Here is a 19,856-nt window from a genome sequence, read left to right on the forward strand (position 1 = left end):
TCATTTACTACTTTATATTGTATCATTCTATGTGCTATTCAGAAGTAACATCAAAGACAAAGTCACTTATTTTTATATTGCCTGCCATTTAAAAGAATGTTAAAATGGTGGCAAATATAAAGGCCAAGGTTGCAACATGTTTCAGAGTAGCAAGTGAACAGTCATTTTAAATAAAAATACACTACATTGTCAATCGGTAGGTGTTCAGAGAACTTTGTTTACGATGATGTTTTCTTGGCAACCAGCCTTCCCACTGGAAGACAGGAAGGGAGCATGAGCTTATGTGAGCATTGCGCTCAGGAAACACAGTCCCTGTGTAACACTTGTTTTTATAACTACAGAACAGTGTCTCCTGTGGAAAACAAGCGGTCATTGCTACAAAGAGAAACATATTGTAGGTAGATGGAGTCACAATAAATCCACACCAGGACAAATCACATACTAACACCACAGGAAGACTGTGACTCATACACCCTTGGAAAAGGAAGGCCAAGAAGACCAGAACATAATATTTTCTAGAACATTAACTCAAAAAAGAGCGGACAGGAAAAAAATTAACCAAATGAGCTGCTTGTAATTGTAAAAAAAAAAAAAAAAAAAAGCAACCCAAATGCCCAAGAACAGATTTGCTTAATAACTTATGGTACCTCCATGAAATGTAACACTCTTCAGCTATTTAAAATTGACTTGTGGATGAGTATTTACTGATAGAAAAAACATGCACATGGTAATTTTGGGTGAGGAAAGCAGGTAACAAAACACTGTGTATGCTGTTATAATATACGTGACATGCACACTCTTCCTGGCATATGATGTTATCTCAGCATGGGGAGACAATGTGGGAATTTGTTTTCTTACCATTCTCTTCTGGCATTTTTAAATTTCTCTTCAGGAACATAGATTCATTTTTTAATTAAAATATAAATAAAAGTGTTTTAACTGAATGTATTTAGATATGCTCCCTTTTCTCAACCTGGCTTCCCAACCGCACAGCTTTATGGGGGCTGTACATTTCCACTACTCAAAGTAAAGCGTGGTGGCAATAACTTGAGATTTTTATTTTTTATCTTTGAGAGAGTCTCACTCTATCACCCAGGCTGAAATGCAGTGGAGCAATCTCGGCTCACTTCAACTTCTACCTCCCGGGTTCAAGGGATTCTCCTGCCTTAGCCTCCCAAGTAGCTGGGATTACTGGTGCCCACCACCTCGCCTGGCTAATTTTTGTATTTTTAGTAGAGACGGGGTTTTGCCATGTTGTCCAGGCTGGTCTCAAATTCCTGATCTCAAGTAATCCACCCACCTTAGCCTCCAAAGGTACTGGGATTGGCCAGGCAGAATGACTCACGCCTGTAATCCCAGCACTTTGTGAGGCCGAGACAGGCAGATCACCTGAGGTCAGGAGTTCGAGAGCAGCCTGGCCAGCATGGTGAAACCCCGTCTCCAATAAAAATACAAAAATTACCCAGGCATGGTGGTGCACACCTGTAATCCCAGCCACTCAGAAGGCTGAGGCAGAAGAATCGCTGGAACCCAGGAGGCAGAGGTTGCAGTGAGCCGAGATCACACCACTGAACTCCAGCCTGGGTGACAGAGCAAGCCTCTGTCTCAAAACAAAATAAAAAAAAAATTGCTGGATTGCAGGCATGAGCCACTGTGCCTGGCCAATAATTTGAGATTAATAAGAGATTATCTTGAGATCTGCAGCTGAGGAAATTCGGGAACAAGTAAAATAGAGGTGATAAGGAGTGTAACCTCAGGGAGGCAAATGAGACTGTGATTACAACTGGGAAAAATGAAACTAATCAGGAACACTGTACTCTAGTTGGCTGCCACTCATGTTTACAGAAGGGAGTGGTCAATGTGGAGAATGGAAAAGAAGCCATGAGAGTCAGGCTGTGATGTCTTCTCTAGAGGCAAAAGAAGGCCATGGGGGTGAAGGGCAGTAGGAGTGTGTTCAGTCCCTCAATGCAAGACATCAGAGACCCAGCAAGGGTGATGCCCTAATGACATTTACATCCTAGTAAAAAGAGACAGGCAACAAGCAAGAAAGAGACATCAAAGATAATTCCCAGCAGTGATAAGAGGAGCCTGAGGATTGGGGTCTTTATACAGACGGGAGACAGGGTTGTCTCTAGGAGGCTGAGACTTCAAAGATGATGAGTAGTCAGGCAAGCAAAGAAGGAAGAGTACCCTCTCCAGATGCAAAAGCATGTGCAAAGGTCCCAACTCCAAAAAAAGCTTGGCTATTGCTTTGAAGGAGAGAAAGCCAGCCGGGTGCTGGAGAAGCATGAGAAAAAGGTGGTGACAGTACAGAAGGAGAGGGCTGCAAAGGTCAGCTCAAGAAAGCCTTGCACGCCAGGGGAGAGCTGGGTGCACACTGGGCAGAAGCAAAGCCACTGGACGCTTCTAAAGTGAGAAGTGCCATGATCTCATCTACATTTTTCAAAGATCACTCTGGCTACTACAGAAGAATTATGGGGGGAGGGTCAAGAGAATATGCAGTTGAGAGGCTACTGTATAGTCTAGACCTACACTGTCTAATATGGTAGCCACTAGCCACATGTGAATATTTAAATTTAAATTAAGTTAAATTAAAACTTCAGTTCCTCTACCGCACTGGCCAATTTCAAGTGCTCAACAGCCAAAGATGGCTAGTGGCTACCCTACTGGACAGCTCAGACACAGAATAATTCCATCATCTCAGAAAGCTCTTTTAGACAGCCTTTGTCTAAACAAGGCCAGATGGTGGCTTAGCCTGGGGAAGGTGACAGGAGAAAGAGGGAAGGCGGCTGACAGCAGAGACAGGGAAATGGGCAGTGTCAGGATATTATTGTATTTTATTTATTTATTTAATTTTTTTGTTTGTTTGTTTGTTTGTTTTTGAGATGGAGTCTTGCCCTTTTGCCCAGGCTGGAGTCCAGTGGCGTGATCTCAGCTCACTGCACCTCTGCCTCCCAAGTTCAAGAGATCCTCGTGCCTCAGCGTCCCGAGTAGCTGGGACCACAGACGTGTGCCACCATGCCGGCTAATTTTTGTATTTTTAGTAGAGATGGGGTTTCACCATGTTGACTAAGCTGGTCTCAAACTCCTGACCTCAGGTGATCTGCCCGCCTTGGCCTCCCAAAGTGCTGGGATTAGAGGCGTGAGCCACTGCGCCCAGCCAGGATATAATTTTAGGATAGAGCACACTAGCTCAGGAGATGGATTAGGTGTAAAGGCATGTGCAAAAGGGTGGAAGTGAGGACAACTCCTAATGGTTCTGATTCATTACTGAGTCCATAAGAGCACCCTCCTGTCTCTGCCCAACTTTTGCTTTCATCAAGCAACCACCTACCTATTAATTCAACCTCTCAGGTACTTACTTCCATGTCCGAATGACAGACATGAGTGTTCCAATAACCAGAGCACAGATCTCCAGTATATTTTCGCTTCTAGAGCAAACCAGACAAGAGTTTTAAATTGCAAAAATTAAGCACCCATAAACAAGAAGCAAATGAGCAAATTAAGCACCCATAGGTAAGAAGCAAGTGAGCAATAAGAAAGTAAAACAAGATTCCAGATCAAGGGTGGCAAGCATGCAACACACAGAAGGGGGAAATACAATGGAGAAACGCATTATCAGAAAATAGGGCTGGGTGCAGTGGCTCATGCCTGTAATCTCAGCACTTTGGGAGGCCATGGCAGGTGAACTGCTTGAGCCCAGGAGGTCAAGGTTGCAGTGAGCCAAGATCACACCACTGCACTCTAGCCTGGACAGCAGAGTGAGACTTCGTCTCAAAAAACAAATAAACAGAGAAAGAAAGAAAATAGGCTGGCTAGCAGAGAATAACCAAACAGGTCACCAGTAAAACAAAATTACCAGAATACAAAAGTTGCAAACTCTAAAATCTTGGTTTCAACAGCAGATTCAGTGAAATAAATGTGTCCACATAAACTAGGTAGGAAAGAACAAATGCATGTAATCCCAAGAGAGTATTGGCCTTGCTGCTAAACACTGATAAAACATCTGTGGCCATGAAACGTTAAGAAAAAAACAGAAATACTAATCCAGCAGCAGATATGGTGGTGCACACCTGTAGTCCCAGCTACTCAAAAGACTGAGGTGGGAGGACCACTTGAATCCAGGAGATTGATGCCAGCCTGGGCAGCACACCGAGACCCCATCTCTAAAAAAAATATAAATAAATAAATGTTGAAATGTTAATGCAGTAATGATTCCTCCAGCTTGCTCTGACTTTGAGTGTCTCCCTTTCTGCAGAGGACTCCTATGCATTACAGCTGTATAGCCTGGTCCTGCACAGCTAAAGGCAGAGTCCGAACAACTAAGTTTTGACTACACTATAAATTTAGTGTTCTACTGAGGCATAATTTATTAACTTTTTTGATAAGTATAAAACTGAAGCAGCCGGGCATGGTGGTTCACGCCTGTAATCCCAGCACTTCGGGAGGCCAAAGCACTTTGGGAGGCCAAACTGATCACCTGAGGTTGTGAGTTCAAGGCCAGTCTGACCAACATGGAAAAAACCCATCTCTACTAAAATATAAAAATTAGCCAGGTGTGGTGACACATGCCTGTAATCCCAGCTACTCGGGAGGCTGAGGCAGAATAATCACTTGAACCCAGGAGACAGAGGTTGCGGTGAGCCGAGATCGCTCCATTGTACTCCAAACTGGACAAGAAGAGCAAAAGAGCAAAACTCTGTCTCAAAAAAAAAAAAAAAGAATCATTCCTCTGGGTATTTTGAGCAATGAGGATACTGTCCCCCACCGCAGCTGGGGAAGGCCAGAGGCAGGGCACGAAGTTCAACTACTATAACACTCTCAGGACAAATGGGTAACATGGAAACCATCGGCATACGAACACAGTGACCTGGGCACCTGCAGCAGTCCCCAGCTTACACACAAAAAGAAAATGTGAAACCACCTTGTCAACAGTACACCTTTTATAGTCATTTCTTATTTTTATTTTATTTTTTAAAAGTGACGGTTTTCTTCAGGATGAAATCCCCCTGATAAACACAAAGATTGAATTTCCAGGCTAACCCATAAAAGCCCACCCCTCGGATCTGAATTTGAGTATGAACAATGGCCCAGAACAGAGTCCCCATCAAAGAGGCCAGCAAAAGCTGTCACTGTTGAGTAGAGCCTTATGCAGAATTACCAAGTGAAAGATGTCTCTCTTCGGCAACCCTAAGACTCCATAAATGCCATTTCATCCTCTCGAAGGGAACCCCTCATTCAACCACCAATAAAAGGTCAAGTACCTCTGCTACATATCCACTAGCTTAAAAGTGAGAGCTAGGGAGGGGAGAGTTCCAGAGAGGACAGCAATAAGATAGGTTGAATGGACAGCTGTGAGTACAACAACCCTGCAAGGTAAGGCACTACAAAAGGGGGAAACCAAGGCTCACAGGAATTCAGTGACATTAAAGTATTTGCTGAAGCCACATGGCTACTAAGTAGTAAGTGGAGGTGGATTTGAGCCCAGGCCAGTCTAGCCCCCTGCGGGCTGCCTGGTGCTACTGAGAAGCAGATGTCGTTTTGGTGACAGGAGCCAGGTGGGCGGCTGTCGGCAAGCACATGCTCTCGTGGGGGCCTGGGGAAATGAGCAGTTTCTCCTTTTTTCAAGACTGTTTCATTCAAGGAAAGCAGGAGGGACAGGCAAAGGAGGGCAGCCCCACTCAAGTAAGCCGCCTGCACCAGGCACCCTGCCAAGCTTTCCTGAGGGGCAGGAGAGAGGTTTCAGCAGGCTTTGCCAGCTCCACTCCCCAAATGCAAAAGGACAGCTGGAGTCCCTGGGAAGTGGCCACTCCAGACTGACAGCTTCCTGACAAAAACAGTGGCAAGACCCAAAGTGCTGGGCTTCGAGACACTGGTGAAGGAGTTGCAAGACAAGGGCCCTCACAGCCCACTCGTCCTAATCAGCTTGTGTCCAGCAATAAAACTGGGGACCTAGAGTGAGAATTCACACCAACTGAGGCTTCTTCCAAAGAACAGGCTGGACACTCAATGGCAGAATCTGCCCCAAATGGCACCTCCAAAGGAGCAATTCAGCAGCTTTACACAAAGGATACAATATGTGAACTACTTTCAACCCTGCTTCCTGTAGCCACTCCCACCTACTCCTCATTCCACTTCCAGAACAGTAGCACCAGAGGACCACCATCCCCATGCTGTTCCCTTGCTCATAATTGGCTGGTCCCTCAGGTCTAACCTTATCAAGACCAACCTCTTTTACATCCCACAGAATATTCAACTTTGCTTTCCAGTCTCCCCAGGAATCTTCTCTTCCATAAGACAATTTTTACTGTCTCATATGCAAGTCAAGTTGGTCCCAATTCCATACCTTTGTCCACCCTACCCCTCCAAAGCGCTGCCTCTTTGGATTCCATCCAGTTGTCCAGGCCAGTAACTCTCCTAGACTTTGTTGATTATTCCCAGGTCTAAAATCTCCTCTCACAAATTTTAAGCACCACACTGTTTAAAGCTTAAATATCCAGCTGGGTACAGTGGCTCATGCCTGTAATCCTAGCACTTCGAGAAGCCAAGGCAGGCAGATCACTTGAGGTCAGGAGTTCAAGAATGCCCTGACCAACATGGAGAAACCCTATCTCTACTGAAAATACAAAAATTAGCTGGGCAAAGTGGTGCATGCCTGTGGTCCCAGCTACTCAGGAGGCTGAGGCACAAGACTCACTCGAACTGGGGAGGCGGAGGTGGCAGTGAGCCGAGATCACACCACTGCACTCCAGCCTGGGCGACACAGCAAGACTCTGTCTCAAAAAAGAGAAAAGCCTTAAATATCCTGTAAGTGCTTCAGGGTCTAACTTCATGACTCATCAGGGTTTAAAGACCAACTCTGTCATGAAGCCATCTTTGAACAAATCCTTGAAGAAATTACCTAACCTCTCTGACTCTCCATTCCTCATCTGTAAAACAGGGGCAAAATCGTAACTATAACATGTAAGCCAATTACTATCATAATTAAATGAGATGATGTACATAAAAGTGCCTGGCATAGTATTTGATTCATAATAGACACTTGACGGATTGGAGTTAGCTCAAGCAGTTACGTCCTCATGCCAGACTTTCCATAATGGACACTTGAAATTAGCGTACACACTCCACTACGATAGAGATCCATGTCACAATCTTCTCTGCCATGGTCCTCTGTTTCCCTCCCACTTACACCCTCTCTACCCCTATAATACTTCCTGCAGCGCAGAGTGCACAGTAAGCCATAAGTCAGTATTAACACTTGCTAATTAACACAAAGCAGAATGTTTCCTTTTTAATCTTTTTTTTTTTTCTTTTGAGACAAGGTCTTACTCTGTTGCCCGGGCTGGAGTGCAATGGCATGATCATGGCTCACTGCAAACTCCACCTCCTGGGTTCAAGCGATTATCCTGCCTTAGCCTCCTGAGTAGTTGGGATTACAGGTGCCTGCCACCATGCCAGGCTAAGTTTTGTATTTTTAGTAGAGACGGAGTTTCACCATGTTGGCCAGGCTGATCTTAAACTCCTGACCTCAGGTGATCCGCCCACCTCGGCCTCCCAAAGTGCTGGGATTACAGGTGTGAGCCACTGTGCCTGGTCTTTCCTTTTTAATCTTACCACATGAGGTACATCCTATCGCGCACCTCAAGCAACATCTCTGTCCTGAGGCATATTCAGATTCATTAAATTCTTGTCATTGTTACATTGTCCTGTTGTTCTAGCCCTAAAAATAGATGTTCGTGTTCACATCTTCCCTGTGCGTGGGAACAAGGGGAGTCCTAACTGATCACCACAATACTGAACAGACCAGACAGAGGCCTGATCTGCAACCATAGATCCCAGTCCTCTTGTCATCTCCCTGAGGGGCCCAGTGTGGGATCTTTTACCAAGCACGCTAGAATCACAACACAAATAACAGTCAGCAAGTACCCAAGACACTTTTCCCTGGCTTTTCAAGGGTCAAACCTATGATGTTTCAGATAATAAGATAACATGAAAATACCATATTGGCAGCTGGGTGCGGTGGTTCATGCCTGTAATCCCAGCACTTTGGGAGGCTGAGGCGGGCAGATCATTTGAGGTCGGGAGTTCCAGACCAACCTCACCAACATGGTGAAACGCTGTCCCTAGTAAAAATACAAAAAAAAAGCCGGGCATGGTGGCACACGCCTGTAATCCCAGCTTGAACCCAGGAGGCGGAGGTTGCAGCGAGCCAAGATCATGCCACTGCACTCCAGCCTGGGCAACAGAGCGAGACTCCATTAAAAAACAAAAACAAAAACAAAAAAAAAACAGAAAATCAGAAAAGATGCAGGCTTAATGGCACAGGTTCACAAATTGTGTCGTTTTTAGTTCTCTACTGTTTTCCTTTTAATTCTCCAAGACCTCAGCTATTCCACATCCCCACAATCTGTATCCCACCCATGACAAAGATGTACAAAGTGAAAGCAAAGGAAAACAGATATCTAACTCAGCTTATGAGGATGGGAGGAGTCCTCACAGAGAACATCTGAGCTGGCTTTAAAGGACCAACAGGGCTTTTCCAGGGGGATGAAGGGTGAGAGAACGCATTCCAGGTCAATGCAAGAGCATGAGCAAGCACATGGAGGGGCAAGGGCACGGAGCACCTAGAGAATAGAAAGTCCTTTGGGACAGAAAGAAAGTAAGCAGAGGTCAGGAAAGCTGGATCAACAGCTTTGGATAAACTGAGGTGATGTGCCATGTTAGAAAAGTCTGAATGGCACCATTGAGGATTTCAAGGCAGGAAAATGACACAATCAGACCTCTATTTTTAAAAATATCTGAGAGTGCAGTGTGACAGACTGGAAGGGAAAGCAAGGTGGTTGTTAGGAAGCTTCTGCAACAGTCCAGGCAATAAAGGATGAGGGCCTGAGCCTTAGCAATGCAAGGGAAAGAGGAGGATATACCAGAATTTGGTGATTAATGGGATGTGATGCTAAAAGAGACAGTGAGATAGCCATGTTCATAGCAGCATGATTCACAGGAGCCAAAAAGTGGAAGCAACACAGTGTCCCTGACAGATGACTGGATAAACAAGATGCGGTGTATACACACAATGGGATATTATCCTGCCTTACAAAGGAAGAAAACTGACACAACAACGTGGATTAACCTTGAGGACATTATGCCAACTGAAATGAGTCAGTCAAAAAGGACAAATATTGCATGATTCCACTTGCATAAAGTACCTAGAGTGGTCAAATCTGAGAGACAAAAAGTAGAATGATGGCTGTCAGAGGCTGAGAAAAGGGGAGAACAGGGAGTCATTGTTTAATGGGTACAGAGTTTCTATTTTGCAAGATGAAAAGAATTCTGAAGACAGACGGTGATAATTGCAAAACAGTGTGAATGTACTTCAATGCCACTGAATTGTACATTTTAAAATGGTTAAGATGGTAAAGTTTATGTTATATGTATGTATTTTATCACAATTTAAGAAATAAAAAGAGAGAGCGGGGGTAGAATGGATGATACCATACATCTCTAAATCTGGGGCACTAAAATGGATGGCTGCTCTTTTAACTGAGCTCCAGTCCATAGGAAGAGGAATGCAGGGGAGGAAAAAGAGAATTCAGAGTTGCACAGAGGTCCAGATTCAAAATGAGCAGAGAACGTGAACTTTTCCAAAAAGTCTTCCTGGCAGGATCAGCATCATCTCTCACATTCCAAAGTTCTAAAAATCGTACAACTTTAAAAGTAATGAACTACTGTCCAAAAGGGACAGCAAGTGACTTCTTGATTATGATTTTAGAAAAGCAGGATTTTAGGGTACACAGGGCAAATGACACAAAGACATCCATTTCACTCCTTTCTGAAACCCCAATCAAAGGATAGCAAAGGGATTTTTTAAAGATATAAGCTATAGCACTAAAGTCTGGAAAGCTGGACTAAATGGATGCTAAAAGACTAAGATGGCGACGGAGCTGAATCCTAGGCCAGCAGCAGGGAAAGCCAAGATCCAACCTGATCTTCACCCCAGAATGCCCAAAAGACTCCAGAACTGGCAGTTCAAGATAACTCTGGAAGATGGGGTGAAGTAGGAGCTAAAATAAAGAGAAAGAGTTTCTATGTAGCCATCAGAGCCCCAAATCTCACCTCCACTCCCAGAGGCTCCTCCCTTTCCTGGCAAAGAACTGGAGAATGGGCCGGGCGCGGTGGCTCAAGCCTGTAATCCCAGCACTTTGGGAGGCCGAGACGGGCGGATCACGAGGTCAGGAGATCGAGACCATCCTGGCTAATACGGTGAAACCCCGTCTCTACTAAAAATACAAAAAACTAGCCGGGCGAGGTGGCAGGCGCCTGTAGTCCCAGCTACTCCGGAGGCTGAGACAGGAGAATGGCGTAAACCAGGGAGGCGGAGCTTGCAGTGAGCTGAGATCCGGCCACTGCACTCCAGCCCGGGCGACAGAGCAAGACTCCGTCTCAAAAAAAAAAAAAAAAAAGAACTGGAGAATGATTCTCTAAAGCAGATGAAAACAAAGGTTTCAGCGCTGGGGAAGAATGGGCTTAGTTAAGAATAGGGGCACCATCACGAACATGGGGACTAAGAGAATGTATGTGTATCAGTCCAGATTTAGTCAGAAAATAGATGCTATTCTAGGTATTACAGGCAGGAAGAGATTTGATACAGGAAATTAAAAGCTTAAAAAATCATGGGAAGAGCAGTGAGAGCCACAGTCAGAGAAATCACTGCCTATGTTCAGGAAATCAGGATGTACAAGCGTCACAAGAAACTGCACAGATGACGTCAGATCCCCCACCACTGAGCTAACTGTGTCCCAGAAGGACACTCAGATGCTGCTAGGAAAACCTCAGATCGACCAGGTGCCACAGTTGCAATAGGAAAGTGGCTGGCTTCTCCTTCTTTTTTGCCTTCTAAATCTCTTACTGGAAAAATCAATATCAGAATCTTACCACCAAGAGACTCTGGGAAATGCAATGTCCAGGAGCCAGCCCCTGCAATGATGGGAGAAGCTTAGCAAAGCACAGACACAGATGAGAACCTACAGGCACTATCCAGCTGGTATCCAATACCCAGATGGGGGGACCACCTTCACCCTCTGCTCCCACTCAGTTCCCTGAATATTGGCAGACAAGCCTATATTTTCCAGACAAGAGATCAGAATAGTCTCCTAACCGGTAGCCAAAGGAAAAAAAAAAAAAAATTAAGACACTAACATTTAAGCTTCCCCAAAGAAAACAGCCCAGCCAGGTCACCCTACGATGAAACTCACAGTTCAGAGAAAAAAAAAATTCCTATCTATGAAATAGTCAATTCCCAGCTCAAGTAGCTCTAATTTTTTCAAAAAGTGTCGATCAAATTCTCTAAATTTTAATTTGCTTCAAAAAGAATGTGCATGCAACATATGACATCTATGCTTGAGCTAAAATTAAGACAATAATTTAATGTGAACCCATAAAAGCTACATTTCAGGTGAGGTATGTGACTGGAATAAGTGGTTATATCTTCTTGCCTAAACTCTAGAACTTTGGTTTCCAAAGTAAGGCCTGGTAACCCTGTGACACCCCAGAGTCTTTAAGTAATTTGGGAGGTCAAAACTATTTTCATAACATGAAGTTACTTGCCTTTCTCTCTCTCATTCTCTCACAGCATACAGTGGCATTTTTTCAAGGCTATATGACATGCAATGACATCATTTCAAAAGCTAATAGAATGTAATTGTTCGAATTGTTTTAAATTTTTCTCAGTTTTAATTTCTAGTGTGGTAAATAGCAACAGACATCAAACAAAAGTGTTTTGTGGTTCTCAAAAATGTTTAAGCATATAAAGAGGTCAGAAAGCTTGAGAATCACTGCTTGAGAACAACTTTTCAGCTAGTTGCTTTTGGAAGGAAACTTTTGACATGTTAAACTAATAAGATTTACTTTAAGTTTGTATCTTCAAAGTGGAAAAAAAGTCTGTCTGCTCCTAAATTTTGCTTTACTACCTCATATCAGTTTATCCATTAGGAGGAAGAGTTTTCCACAGAGATCCTAAATTAACTTTTTTTTCTCCCTGCAAGTAAGCATTATGATGGGAAGTCTCATTGCCTGCAAGGCAACGTGCATAGTACAATGGTAAAATGCAGAGAATCTACAGGAACTCAAACAAATACTTGTACACCAACAATTGAAGCAGCTTTATTCACAACAGTCAAAAGGTAGAAACAACCCGATGTCCATTAACAGGTGAATGGACAAATAAAATGTAATACATGTACATATAGATGATGGAATATTATTCAGTCTTAAGAAGGAAGGAAATTCGGATACGTGCTACAACACTGAACCTTGATAACATTATGCTAAATGAAATAAGCCAGACACAAAAGGACAAATACTGTGTGATTCGACTTGTATAAAGTGCCTAAAATAAGCAAATTCACAGGGACAGACAGTTGAATGGACATTACAAGGGGCTAGGAGAAGAGAGAAATGAGGGTTTATTGTCAAATAAATACAGAGTTTCAGTTTGGAAAGATGAAAAACTGGAGATGGACAGTAGTGATATTTACACAACAATGCGTAGTGATAGTTACACAACAATGCGAATGTAATTTAATGCCACTGAATTGTACAATTAAAATGAGTTAAAATGTTTCAATGCAAATGTAATGTAATGCCACTGAATTGTACAATTAAAACAAGTTTTAAAAGGTTTCAATGCAAATGTAATTTAATGCCACTGAATTGTACAAGTAAAACAAGTTAAAATGTTTTGTTTGTTCGTCTTTTGAGACAGTCTCGCTCTGTCGCCCAGGCTGGAGTGGAATGGCAGGATCTTGGCTCACTGCAACCTCTGCCCCCCAGGTTCAAGCGATTCTCCCTGTTTCAGCCTCCCGAGTAGCTAGGACTACACGCACCCGCCACCACGCCTGGCTAATTTTTGTATTTTTAGTAGAGATGGCGTTTTGCCATGTTGGCAAGGCTAGTCTCAAACTCCTGACCTCAGGTGATCCGCCCGCCTCTACCTCCCAAAGTGCTGGGATTATAGGCGTGAGCCACCACACCTAGCCAAAATGGTTTTAAACAGATTCTAGAGTCAAACAATCCGGATTCATATCCCAGCTCTACCGCTTGCTCTCTGTGTGATCTTTGTACTTGAGTTTCCTCATCTGCAAAATGGTAACAGTATAAAACATAGGTTTGTTGTGATGATTAAATAATGAGTTCATATACGTATAATAATATATGCAATAATAAGAAGGCTTGGAATGATGCATGGCACCTAGTAAGTGCCCTATCACTAGGTCTCAAACTTTGGCATGTTTCAGAATCACCCAAATTGCTTATTAACACACAGACTGCTACACTCCCACTCCCAGATATTCTGTTTCAGAAGGTCTGGGGTGGGACCCAAGAATTAGCAGTTCCCAAGACATGCTAGTGCTGCTGGTTCAGGGAGCACACTTTGAAAACTGCTCTATATACATGTGAGATGTCATTATTATTACTGGCAATGCCTGAAAGAATACCAGGCACATCAATAAATACTTGTGGAAGAAAGGACAGAAAGACAGAAAGATTCACTGAGCCGCTAACATGAAGTGTTCCCACAAGTAGATGGAGATCTCAAAGTCTTTCCTGGTGGATATCTAAACCAGCCACTCCCACCAGGTCCCTGTCATCAGAGTTTTCCAAAGACTCCCAGGAAGACAAAGAACCAACAGTGACATCTCAATATCACTGAGCCATCTCAGAACTTCCAAAAATGGGTAAAAAAGTTCCTTCTTACAAAACAGTCCTGATGCGAGAAGGGAAGAAGAGGTTGGGGAAAGGGGCAACCATTTATGCTGAGTCTCAGATCCCCTCTGGCCACCTTTTTGGTTCCGCCACTGTGGGCAGCTGATTGTCATAGCAGGTGCAGCCCAACAGTCTTAGCCTCAGCTGCACTGAGGACCTCTTGCTTCTCAGCTGCTGCTAGTCCTGCTCAGCCTGTCAAAACACTTCCCATTTGCAGACTCAGTGCCTACAAATACAGACTTGGAAGAGTGAGGGCTTTTCCACTCCTAGAACAAACCTTGACCAATGGGGGATGGGAGTCAGTGGATAAATACTGTACTCCCCTCTGCTCCATCTCAAGTGGACAATTCTGAGGCACACTGTGCAGTTACCCAGGGAGTCCTCAGTGAGTTTTAGCTCTAGTTGCCCACTGTGGAATACTCATTCTCAGAATGACTTTCCTTCTTTCTCTTTGTCACTATTCTCTTGCTCATAATTCCACTTCTGTTCCCTGGGATAACTTTTCAAAATAAAATGCCTTGTCTAAGCCTCCCCATTTTCAGTTGACCCAAGCTAAGACAAGGCATAAACAGCTCCACTTACAATGCAGGTGGGCAGGGGGGCAAAAATAGCACAAGAGAAGCAAACCATGAGGACAGACTAGAGCCGTTGTGCTGCATGACACAGACTACGTAATGCAGGCATTCAAAGGAAAGGATGAAGTCTGAAGCAGAAGGTGAAGGTTGAGAGAGAGCCCAGAAAAAAATGATCATAAGAGGAAAGTGGTCTTAGAAAAGGAAATGAGTTGGCCTGGTGCGGTGGCTCCCACCTATAATCCCAGCACTTTGGGAGGCCAAGGTGGGTGGATCACGAGGTCCAGAGTTCAAGACCAGCCTAGCCAACATAGTGAAATCCCGTCTCTACTAAAAATACAAAAAAGTAGCCAGGCGCGATTGTGGGCATCTGTAATCCCAGCCACTTGGGAGGCTGAGAAAGAAAAGGAAATGAGTCTTACACATGGACAAGCCAGAGACTCGCCTCACTGGAACTGACCACCTGGAAACTGAAGAGACACAGGACCAAAGTACATCCAGATAAATGAGCAGCTCAACAACCAAAGAGATGAGAGGAGATTTCCATGCTGGTCCAGGGAGGCTTACAAGCAGAAGTGTGAACCAAGACATCCCTCCTCCACTTAGGCACACAAAACTTCCTACATAACCCCTGACAACCAGACTCTTGGGCTTACAATTTGTGATTAACTCTTTTTCTTTCTCTCTCTCTCTTTTTTTTTTTTTTCTTTTAGACAGAGTTCTGATAGATAATTTTAGAATTTTTGTATTTTTTTTTAGTAGGGATGGAGTTTCACCATGTTGGCCAGGATGGTCTTGATCTCTTGATGTCGTGATCTGTCTGCCTTGGCCTCCCGAAGTGCTAGGATTACAGGCATGAGCCACCATACCCGGTCATGACTGACTATTTTGCTTTCTTCTTTCTTCCTTCTATTCTTCTCTCTTTCCTCCTTTTTTATTTTTTTATTTTTTATTTTATTTTATTTTATTTTTTTTGAGACGGAGTCTCACTCTGTTGCCCAGGCTGGAGTGCAGTGGCGCAGTCTCGGCTCACTGTAACCTCCGCCTCTGGAGTTCAAGCAAGTCTCCTGCCTCAGCACCCCCCAACCCCTACTCCCCAGTAGCTGGGATTATAGGTGTGCACCACCATGCCCAGATAATTTTTGTGTTTTTAGGAGAGACGGGGTTTCACCACGTTGGCCAGGCTAGTCTCGAACTCCTGACCTCAGGTGATCCACCCGCCTTGGCCTCCCAAAGTGCTGGGATTACAGGTGTGAGCCACCTCACCTGGCCTTTCCTCCTTTTTTAAAGCAAATGTGAATGCGATTACTAATTGGCCAGACACACTTTATGTATTAATTTATTTAATCCACAAAACAACCTTTTGAGATAGGTTGTTATTGTCTCCATTTTACAGATGGAGAAACTGGGGCTCAGAGAAGTTACACACTGGGTGACAGAGACAGGATTCAAACACTGCTAGTCTGCGCTCTCTCTTTCACATTTGACCCCCACAATGAAGTCATCACATTCTATGTGATAATCCCCCTTATTCCTTTCTCAACATTTCCCATATGTTTTATCCTTACCATGTGCAGAGCCTGTAACTCCATGGAATTCATACATTTCCACAGCATTCACTGAGTTCGTGGTATATATACCAGATGCTACACCAGCTGCTGGGAATAACACAAAGTCCCCACTCTCCAGGAAGGTCACACTCAAAGGCAGAGACAAGCACGTGAACATGTCGCTGGGGGTTAGACAGGAGTGCTTACGTCTAGTGGGAGGCAATATGGAAATGATTCATAGAGCCAGAACCACTTGAATTCAGTCTTGAAAAGAAGCTCCACTGGGAAGGTGCATCACAGACCTTGCACAATGAACCAAACCGTGGAGAGGTGAACCTACATGTCAAGGTGGGAGGGTGGACCCAGGATGAAATCAAAGATGTAGGTGAAAAACAAATTCTCACTCATCCCAAAATAGCTGTTATTGAGCATCTGCTATGTGTTAAGCCCTAGGAGGTAGGAAGAAGAGAAGAGAGATACTAATACACTACTCATATCCCACAAAGGTGAAGAATGGCAAAGGTCTACAGACAGTGCCTCAGACATGGTAGGTACATCACAAAGATTTGTTGATTCAGTCTTTCTCCAGCATCACTTTAAATCACATGACCAAGAATAGCTTTCCGTAACTGACCATATAAAATCAAGACCAAATGTTTTCCAGATTCAAGGCCCCCATCGTCTACTCTCTACTTGGTTCTGCCTCACTTCTTGCTACTTGCCAAATGTATCTTTTTATTCTAAATACATTACAGGCAAATTAGTGGGAGATATTCACACTTCATATCTCCTTTGCACATATAATTTCCCTGGCCTGGAATATTGATCTCCCTTATTTTCTAGCCATCTTTGTACATAACCTTTTTCAAAAGTAACCAATGCAGGGATGATTTTTTTTTCCACTCAGCTGGTTTTGGCCTTTTCCCTAACACATTCCATGGCGCTTGTGGATTAAAGTTTCTGGTGTGTTTAGCACCAATGGATTTTGCTCTTTACGGTCCTTATAGTCACACATGTATGAGATGGCACATAGTAGGTGCTGAAGAAACCCTTATCAGACTCATAGTGTAGTGTTACATACCGTAACAAAATACTGGATGGTTGCAGTGGCTCATGCCTGTAATCCCAGCACTTTGGGAGGCCAAAGTGAGTGGATCACTTGAGGTCAGAAGTTCGAGACCAGCCTAACCAACGTGGCGAAACCCTGTCTCTACTAAAAATACAAAACTAGCCTGGTGTGGTGGCACACGCCTGTAATCCCAACTACTTGGGAGGCTGAGGCAGGAGAATCGCTTGACTCCAGGAGGCAGAGGTTGCAGTGAGCTGAGATCATGTCATTGCACTTCAGCCTGGGCAACAAGAGCAAAAATCCATCTCAAAAAAAAAAAAAAAACTTCCCATTATCAAGCACTGTGCTTTAAGATAAATAGTATCAAACCTTCCTTCCCTTCCTCCCCTGAAACATAGATAATGAAATATACTGATTCATCAGCCTTGTAAATTAATCCCAGTCTCCCGCAAGGAACTGCTAATGATGTGACTGAAATCATCAGTCTACACTGGACGAGATGGTTCTAGAATAGTAACTTTCTAGAAACACACACAGTAAGCTCCCAATAACTATTTGTGGAAGTGAATTAAAACAATCAGCCTTTTTTCCCACACCTGCTATCCACTACATTATGCAGCAAAAACTTCCAAGAGCAAAGTTTGTAAGCAGAATTTGAGGAAGAGCCCAAATCAAACATGGGGAAAGTCACTTGACCCACTTTCCATGTCATGCTATCCTAAAAGACTTAAGCCACTTTCTTCTTCCTGGAGGTAACAGTCTGTCAGTTGCTTAGGTTAGTTAGGACTATCATCCCTCTCCAACTTTAGGAACTGCCCAACACTGGCCATACAATCTGAAAATGGCATTTTCAAATAATTTATGGATAACATACTAAGAAAGGACTGCCGATTGTCACATTCCACTCGGTGGATCTTTTCGAAAGAAAAAAAAGTAAGCAATCAAAAAATAAATTAGGTTTTATCCCTCAAATGATATGTAATTACCATAAATAAAAAAACTAATGTCACAGAGAGGATACTAACTCTGATACTCCAATGAATATCGAGCAAAAATGCTTTGCAGCCAGCCAAAATCAACCCACAGATAATAAAGGAAACTTTGGAAACGTTGCCGCTCATTTGGACTTTTCTTTTCCCCTCTGACAATACTCCACATACTATGAATCAAAGGTATTGGACAATTGCGAGGCCTGCCTCAGTCCATCCAATCCATGCGCCTTCCAATGCATTGAGATCTGCCGGGTGACATATGAGATCTAAAGTGGGTGGATAAAAATAACTTGGTCCTCAAAAAGACATGATAAACGCCAGACAGCTGAGTCACTTAGAAGCCTATTTTGACTTTTGAAAGGGACATTCACCTCCTGCTGCTTCTCACACATTGACATAGAACCAGGTGAAAACCACCAACAACCGCCCCGGTAGAAGGCGGCGATCCCTCTCAGCTTCCTCCTCCATTCTCCGAGGTCACGACTCGGGATTGAACTTTTAATAATTTATACTTGAGCATGTCAGTCCAAGTGACTCATTTAGAAGGGCAAGGGGGGAAGGCTTAAGAAAACCATCACAATCCAGTAGATCCCCTATTTCTGCTGCCCGAGTGGAGGCACCGGAAGGTTTCGTCTGCCTTTTTTTTTTTTTTTTTTTTTTTTTTTTTTGACGGAGTCTTGCTCTGTCGCCCAGGCTGGAGGACAGTGGCACGATCTCGGCTCACTACAGCCTCCTCCTTCCCGGTTCAAGCGATTCTCAAGCCTCAGCCTCCTGAGTAGCTGGAACTACAGGCGCCCGCCACCACACCCGGGTAATTTTGGGGGTTTTTTAAGTAAAGACGGGGGTCTCGCCATATTAGCCAGGCTGGTCTCGAACTCCTGACCTCAGGCGATCCGCCCGCCTCCTCCTCTTAAAGTGCTGGGATTACAAACGTGAGCCACCGCGCCCGGCCCTGACATTCTAAAGGCAAGAAAAGGAGTAGGGTGAAATGGGAAGTGGTGGAAGAAAAGCTCAGAGAGCAAATCAGAATTGTCAGAAGTGGGGATCCCTGAGCAAAGCAAGTGGTCCCAGGAAAAGAAGGGCTGTGTGTCCGGGGGTTTGGGGGAATCATCCCGTCCACCTACCCGCCCTGCGCTCTGCCCCGGGCAGGACACAAACGATCTGCAACGTGCAGTTCGGAACAGGGAACTCTTGGACCTCATCTATCTTTAAACGGCGGCGGGGCTGTGTGCAAGCTGCTGGGAATTGGGCCCTTCCAGCCTGGGGAGGCTGGAGGAGCAAAGCCACCAGTCTTCGGCTGCAGCAGCCCTGGGGCGCTCACTGTCTGCCGAACTGCAGTGCTCCTGAGCCAACTCTGCCGCCCGGAGAAAGAGAAGAGGTCCCCGGCCGCCACTGCGCATCTTCTCCCCCGGCTTCACGTGCTGCAGGCCGCCGGCCCCGCGACCCTCCCCCGAGGCGCCGCACTTACGGGGGAGTCGTAGGAGAAGGCGCACTCGTTCTTGTAGACCCTGTCGCCGGACCTGGGCACGCGGATCGTGGGCATGTGGGGCACCAGCAGCTCGCCGATGTCTCCTGCAGCCATCTTCCGGCCTCCGCTGCCGCCCGGCATGCCGAACAGGGCGCCCCGGCGCTGCATGGCCTCGGCACGCACCGGAGCCGAGCGAGCCGAGCCGGAGCCGGAGTGCGCTGTCCGCCGGCGGCGGTGGCGCCAGCGAGCGGGCGGACGGGCCGGCTGAGCGGGCGACCGCAGCCGGGCGAGCCGGGGCGGGCGGGGAGAGCGGGCCACGGGGCGGGAGCGGGCACCGGGGGCTCGGGGCGGGCTGGCGACGCTGCTATTTTTAATCCAATGGCGAGTCTCCGGCCCAGCTGCAGCGTCAGGCGGGGCTGGGGAGCGCCAGCCGCAGCGCGCCGG

General features: G+C 45.1%; 1 protein-coding gene across 1 annotated transcript in view; it reads right to left on the reverse strand.

Annotated features, from left to right (window-relative positions):
- USP13 (ubiquitin specific peptidase 13) overlaps window positions 1-19,580 on the reverse strand; it is a 136,855-nt gene extending 117,275 nt beyond the window's left edge. The window contains 1 exon segment of the mRNA XM_023184813.2: window positions 19,413-19,580. Within this exon segment, the coding sequence (XP_023040581.1) occupies window positions 19,413-19,580 (168 nt within the window).
- Between the last annotated feature and the right edge of the window lie 276 nt (window positions 19,581-19,856).

This window comes from Piliocolobus tephrosceles, chromosome 2 (assembly GCF_002776525.5).
Source record: "Piliocolobus tephrosceles isolate RC106 chromosome 2, ASM277652v3, whole genome shotgun sequence".
In the NCBI taxonomy this organism is placed as follows: domain Eukaryota; kingdom Metazoa; phylum Chordata; class Mammalia; order Primates; family Cercopithecidae; genus Piliocolobus; species Piliocolobus tephrosceles.